This window comes from Sinocyclocheilus rhinocerous, unplaced genomic scaffold, assembly GCF_001515625.1.
Source record: "Sinocyclocheilus rhinocerous isolate Xijiao unplaced genomic scaffold, SAMN03320098_v1.1 scaffold1901, whole genome shotgun sequence".
Classification (NCBI taxonomy): Eukaryota; Metazoa; Chordata; class Actinopteri; order Cypriniformes; family Cyprinidae; genus Sinocyclocheilus; species Sinocyclocheilus rhinocerous.
This window is the reverse complement of record NW_015664755.1, coordinates 106,140-113,473: the sequence shown is the minus strand read 5'-3', so window position 1 is coordinate 113,473 and position 7,334 is coordinate 106,140. Positions and strand designations below refer to the sequence as shown.

The 7,334-nt window shown below is 37.4% G+C and overlaps 1 protein-coding gene across 1 annotated transcript in view; it reads left to right on the top strand.

Annotated features, from left to right (window-relative positions):
• LOC107730412 (protein tyrosine phosphatase receptor type D) overlaps positions 1–7,334 on the top strand; it is a 132,448-nt gene that overhangs the window by 49,629 nt on the left and 75,485 nt on the right. Inside the window, 2 exon segments of the mRNA XM_016541257.1 lie at positions 2,099–2,244; positions 6,410–6,551. Coding sequence (XP_016396743.1) covers positions 2,099–2,244; positions 6,410–6,551 — 288 coding nt within the window.

The following is a 7,334-nucleotide window of genomic DNA, read 5'->3' as shown; positions in this document are numbered from 1 at the left end:
TCTCTCTCTCTCTCTCTCTCTCTCACACACACACACACACACACACACACACACTCACACACACACAAACACGTGTGCTGCTGTTTCTCCGTGTTTGGAGCTGATGTGCAGCGTGAGCTCTTAAGCGGGGTTTACTGTCGACCCAAACTCCATTAGAGCAGATTCACTGACAGCCGCATCTTTGATGTGTTATTCGGCACGTGTTCAGATAGCTGTATGACAGCCGCACCAGATGCGATTTTACATATTTACATGCTGAGAAACTGCTCTTTGAAGTACAGAGCGAGCGAGCACGAGAGAGGCGGTGGCTGTTGGCAGCGACGGCAGATATTTTGGACGACTCAGTAAAATCCCTCTGGTCGCGGTGGTGACACCCCGCTCACAGATCCAATTATAGACAGGGACTATGGGATACGTATGTCACATCTTGTATTAACTGCCCGCCTCGAGCACGAGCAGCTCTCTAACTAGGGAACAAGTTCTCACCGCCATGATCCATCATACGAGAAATGTGACACTGCTCTTATTGCTAACTAAAACTATTAAAACCGGTTTCGTTAAATTAAATGAAGTATAAATGTTAGATGAAACACTAAGCGAAAATTGGCAACTAAATAAAATTACTAAAACAAAAACTAAAGTTATATAGAAATGTCATTTAAAACAAACTGATAAAAATTATGAAAGTGCATAACAAAGTTACTAAAACTGAAAATATAAAACTAATTTAAAATATTAATGAATTATATAATAGTAAATAAATAATAATAATGCTTGAATGTTTTTGAAAGAAGTCCCTTCTGGTCACCAAGGCTGCATTTATTTGAACAAAATGTGAAATATTATTACAATTTAAAGTAGCTGTTTTCTGTGTGAATATATGTTAAAATTTAATTTATTCAGCTGTATTTTCAGCATCATTACTCCAGTCTTCAGTGTCACACGATCTTCATAAATCATTCTAATATGCTGATTTGCTGCTCAAGAAACATTGCTGATTATTATCAATGTTGAAAACTGTGATGCGTTTTATTTTTCAGGAAGTTCAAAAGAACAGCATTTATTTGAAACAGAAATCTTTTTTAACATTACAAATGTATTTACTGTCCCTTTTGATCAATTTATTGCATCCTCGATGAATAAAAACATTGACTTCTTTAAATGAACAGTAGTGTGTGAGTGCACTCAAGATCCCGCCCCCAGATTCATTTGATTGGTCGATTGTTTTTACACTGTTTCTCTGCGGTGCGTGTGACATATTTGAGTATTTTTACCTCGATCTTCAGTCATGTGTCAGTCGCTGGCGTTTCAGTCATCTGAATGTGTTTGATTTTGATATCTTGTGACTCTTACATCAGCAAGATAGAGTTGTTCTTATATAGCATTTAAATCATGCATTATGTTGCTAAAAATGTTACAGGACAAATATTCATTACGCAGTTTTTACCTCATTTGGATCGTGGCGAGCGTTAATTTTGGACTCTGGGATTCATTACCGTCTGCCCTATTAATGACGCCTAATAAACAGCACACAGATCATGATGTAAAACTCTTAAAATAAATGGTGTTTCTGATCTTGTGTCTCTGATTTGATCCAGTCGCCGCTCGTCTCCATCACTAACAAACACAGACTTCTGTGGGAAATTAAACTGCTGTTTATAATGTTTGGTGTGTTGGTAATGACTGCCGTATTTGGCCCACTCATGCTTTGTTGGGAACAAAATGAATGAATGAATGAATGAATGAATATATAAATAAAAAATATATAGTATGCATACACACAAATACCAATTGATCTGGGAAAACAAAAAGATTAAACACTTATGAAAAGTGCTTTAACTTTAAATTGTAAAAGTTGTGAAGCTTGAGTTTTGAGGTTTGTTGTTCTGATATAAAACATTCACCAATTTTATGTTTCTTGATTATGTTTTTAAATGCATTTAGTTGCCTCATGAGTGATTTTGCCTTCAGTGTTCATAGGACTATCGTCACATCTTTGCTCTGTTCATTTGATTGTGTTTCTTCTTTTGTGTAACTCGTCTCTGTTCAGTAATCTGTCTGAATCAGTTGTGTAATCTTCCCTCTTTCTGTCTTTCAGCGCCACCAAAGTTCTTGCGAACCCCGAACGATCAGACGGGCGTTCAGGGCGGCGTCGCCTCCTTCATCTGCCAGGCTTCGGGCGACCCGCGGCCCAAGATCGTGTGGAACAAGAAGGGGAAGAGAGTGAGCAACCAGCGTTTTGAGGTATTAGGTCTATTGTTCTGATGTAAAATGCTCGACAAGTGAATGCTAACGACAGCCACGCCCATTAACCACGCCCACTGATTCAGCCACACCCACTCATTAGCATATCCTCCCACCACTAACATGCATGATCACTCATGTCCCGCTGCCGGATTCATGAAAATCGTCTTTCGAAAAAACAAGGGGAAACAATAATAACAATAGTAATAAAAGCTAAAGTGTATTTCCTAAGTGCAGTTCTCCTTAAGTTATTTAAGTTTTTAGGAATAAATGTGTTAGTATTTTTGGAAAAAGCACACTTGCTTGACCAAAGTCCAGCACTCAACATCACATTTTTAATGCGAGTTAAAATAATTATGTTTAAATGAGCTTGTCTTAAGATGGATCAGTCTGGTGCGTTTATCTTGTTTGTTAATTGTGCAAAGTAACAATTAATTTGATACAACCCGATACATTTCTTAAACTTGTTTGGGGATTTAAGACAAGTTGGGGGTTGTCTTAAGAACAATGGCAAAAAAAAAGTATTGTATTCCCAAAAATACTACTTAAGTTAGAAAATAGGGGGACATGGCAGTTAAGACTTTTTTTTTCTTAAGCAGGGTTATACTAACTAAAACTAAAATCATCCAAAAATTGTTATTTGGAAATAATAAAAAAACTTCAACTAAAAAGAAAAGAAAGAAAGTTTAAACTTATTTTGTTTCAACTAGTTGCCAAAACAAAATTTCTCACAGTCATATTTGGGGAAAATAAACAAACAAACAAAAAACCTTAAATTAAAATGAAAACAGACACTACAAAAATAGAAATAATAAAATAAAATAATAAAAAAATCCCAATGATAGTAAAATAAGAATGCTTCGTGAATCCGGCCGCTGATCTCAACAGCATGAGATCATAAGAATGACCTTCATTTAAGGAAATGATGGATCAGATGCTTTCGTCAAACATGCGCTTTGCATTTCTGAAATGCACTTGGTTCCCAGAAGTGGTTTTTGTTCTTGTGTTGAGCGTCTCATTTGCTTCCCAGCGCATGGCTCAGTCCTGTATGTTTATTTATCTGTTTTTGGATCGCCATCTCAGCCCAGCATGATGAACCAACGCATCACAGCTGAACACTGATAAGATTTTTATTAATTTCTGCATCATCTTGCCGCACAACCATCTTCATCTTCTGTTCGCTAATGCTTAGCGGCGGCTAATCTATGGACGCTTATCGCCTGATATGGCACCTTTTCGCCAACAGAAATGAAATCTTATCAGCGTTCATCACATGCTACACAGCACTAACATCCACTAATATGCTAACCTTCGATCCGCCATGCAGCGTTTTCACCTTCACCCATGCAACTCATTACTAATATCTTGTTCAAACGTTCGTTTAACGCTCAGTTTCTACTCGGCTTCGTTAGCCGGCTCATGCACACACAAGTGCATGCATGTGAGCGCGTGGTCATACTCGCATTTCTTTGCGTGAAAAGTGACAGTGAAAGAAAAGCCGCAGCGTATGACCACTGATGTATTTAAGTCTGTAAAACGGAGAACCCGTCCTGGTTGTTTCTGTCAGAAGTGAGTATACATCTCCCGATTGCCAGCAACTAAACCTGTCTGTGAGCGTCCTGTGTCCCGTCTGTCTGGCGTCGAGGCTAATCGACTGTCTGATGACGTTTGTGCCTGTGACGTCACATCACCATCCTCGTTTCATGTTTCATGCGATCTGCTTTAAGAGTGGGCCAGACCACGCCGTCCCATTCTTAAAGCCGCCGGGTTTATCGTGAAACGTCTGGCTTAAGAATTAGCATCGCCTTCAGACATTCACTGAGCATTTTACACAAACCAAAGCCAGCTTCTCAAACATGTGTGACTGATTTCTGCCCAGTGCATTACAAGACAGACTATATGGAGATATATGCTTAAGTATAGTTAATTTTAAAGTTGCACTTAAGTATACTTGGCTTTTACAATTGTTATATAATTAAGTATACTTAACTTAAGTTTTACTCAATTTCAGCATGTATTTTACAAGTTTATTATAAGTCAGCTTTGCGGTGGAACAACTTAAAGAAAATAATACATGGTGACTGATTTCTGCCCAGTGCATTACAAGACAGGATATATGTAGAGAGAGATATACTTAAGTATAGTTCATTTTAAAATTGCACTTAAGTATACTTGGCTTATACGGTTTAATTGTTATATACTTAAGTATACTTAAATGTATAATTTATTATTCTAAGTATACTTGCCGAATAATGCTTTCATTTATTTACATTCACACACACTGGTTCCTTTTACTCAACTTCAACATATATTTTACAAGTTTATAATAAGTCAGCTTTGCAGTACAAAAACTTAAAGTAAATAATACATGGTGACTGATTTCTGCCCAGTGCATTACACGACAGAATATATAGAGAGATATATGCTTAAGTATAGTTCATTTTAAAATTGCACTTAAGTGTACTTGGCTTATACTGTTTAATTGTTATATACTTAAGTATACTTAAAAGTATAATTTAGTATTCCAAGTGTACTTGGTGTAGAATGGTGCATTAAGCTTTTCTGTACGTTTCCTTCACACACACTGGTTTCTTTTACTCAACTTCAGCATATATTTTACAAGTTTATAATAAGTCAGCTTCGCGGTGGAAAATTTTAAAGTAAATAATACATGGTGGAAATGAATCTGACCTTTTTTGTATACAGTGTTATTAACCCACGCAGAAACAGATAAACATTTGGCAGGCTTTACTGACATTTCTTCTGAGGCGTGAGAGTTTTGTATCAGACATGATTCACACGGACTTCTATTATAAGCCATTATCAGAGTAAACAATTTGTGAACTTCAACTGAACTTTATTTCAAGTATACAAATCACCTAAATAGGAAGCTAGTAGTGTACTTAGAGAAGAACAAAAAGTAAACAGTAAATTTTAAGTATGATGAAAAGATCACTTAAAGATAGCATTCAATTATACTTGTTGCATAGGGAATATTAAACTAGTATATTTTGAAGTGCACTTGAATAAAGTCTAGAAGTATATAACTAACATTATACGTGTGATTTCACTTGTAGTATAGTTGCAATACAAAGAAGACCAGTGGTGTACCCAAAGTTTACCGTTACTTGCAAAGTGCACTTGAAAGTATACTTCTATAAACTAAACAGTGGGCCAATTTAGTTCTGAAATGTAGTTCATTGAAACTACTATACTTACTACATAAAGTATACATGAAAGATATACTTGAACTTCACTTAAGTTAATACAATTAACTTGAAGCATACTTCTTTTTGGAAGGTATGTTGTGTGCATGTTCAATGCTACTTAGGACTAAATTGGCCTGCTTTTTAGTAAAATTATACTTGTATGCATATTTTAAGAGTAGCTAGCAGTAGTAAACTCTGAGTACACAACTAGTTTTACATTGCATTGTTTTCTTTTATTTCATGAACTACAGTATACTACAAGTGAACTCTACTTTTACTAGCTCTATACTTCTAGCCACTTTTTAGCTTGTGAAAGTACACTTTTAAGTATAGTTTTAATATTGCAATTATAATTATATGTGAATATAACATCATGCTTCTAGTATAATTTTAGTATACTACTTGGTCCCCATGTATAGTAGTTGGAATTAAAATTAACTCCCATGTACACTACCAAAGGATTTATGCTAATGATTTATGATGATTTACACAAAGAGACTTAAAAAAAAAAACATAATCAAATTATTAAATTATGTGTTTAAAAGAGGCATACTAACAACAGACTGTTTTTTGCACAGACAGTCAGTTGTGACCTTCAGCTAAGATCGTTGTCATATCGGTCAAATGTTCATAAGAAACAATCGTTAAGGACACGACATAAGATCAAATCTCTCAGAGTTCGCTGGGCTTCAAGAAGAGAGATCTCCAAAATACCAGCAATTGCACATGTTTCTGAGGAAGCCAGTCGCAGCCCGGCCGCAGATCTTAACCAGACTGTTTCTGTGTCCTGTGTTCGTACTGTTGCGTCAGGTTGCGTAAATGAACATCGTGCCATGGTGTCCGTTGTCTGTCCAGAGCTCTGTGTCAGGATGAAGTGTGTGTGAGAGCATGATTGTCTGTCGTCAACTGTGGGCAAAAAAAACTCTCGTAACATATCTTGTCTCTCGCACCTGTAGGTCATAGAGTTCGATGACGGATCGGGCTCCGTTCTGAGAATCCAGCCACTGCGGACGCCGCGCGATGAAGCCATTTACGAATGCGTGGCCTCCAACAGTGTTGGGGAGACGAGCGCCACCACACGACTCACTGTTTTACGTGGTAGGTTTACAACCAAAAACCTGCGCTAACCTTTGCTCTCTCATTGCCTTCCAGCCTTCACAGCTATGTTGGCTTTGTCTGTATCTTTCTTCAGTGTGTGTGTGTGTGTGTGTGTGTTTGTGTCATTTAAGTAGTTGGCCAATGCAGCAAATTTCGTTTTATTTCTAGAAAAGCGTCCCGTGGATGGATCATGAAAAATGGAAAAGCTCCTTCAGCTCTCACTGACCTTGGAGCTTTTTAACGGGGGTGATTAATATTCTAATTAGCAGACGGGCTTTTCCGCTCGCTAGCTTCTGCATCATCAATATAACTCTAATTTTATGCTACATTTACAACATTTCTTACAAAGTGGCCTTGTAAGGCCTTGTTGGATGTGTCAGCGTCCGTGTGGAGAAACCGGAGTGAAAATGCTCTCCTTTGCCAGTTTTTACCATTCGGACCAAACGAAAGGCTTTTACCCGACTTATCTTTTAATGAAATGATGAAACGCAGCTACTAAACAAAACAGCCCTCTGGTTGGCCTGAGAAAGATTCTGCCATACCTAAAATGGGAGAAATGCAAGAGAAGAATATGCTTTCCACCTCCAAACATTAGCATGGTTATTGGCAAAACATTTTATTTTCTCCCTCCTTCTCGCTCCTTTGTGGCCACATCTGTTGTTTGAGGGAGAGTATTGCTGTTTGCAGCTCAGACCTGATAAAACCTGCAACACAATAGCAGCGCGGCGCTTAGAAAACACACACACACACACACACACACACACACACAGACAGACACACACA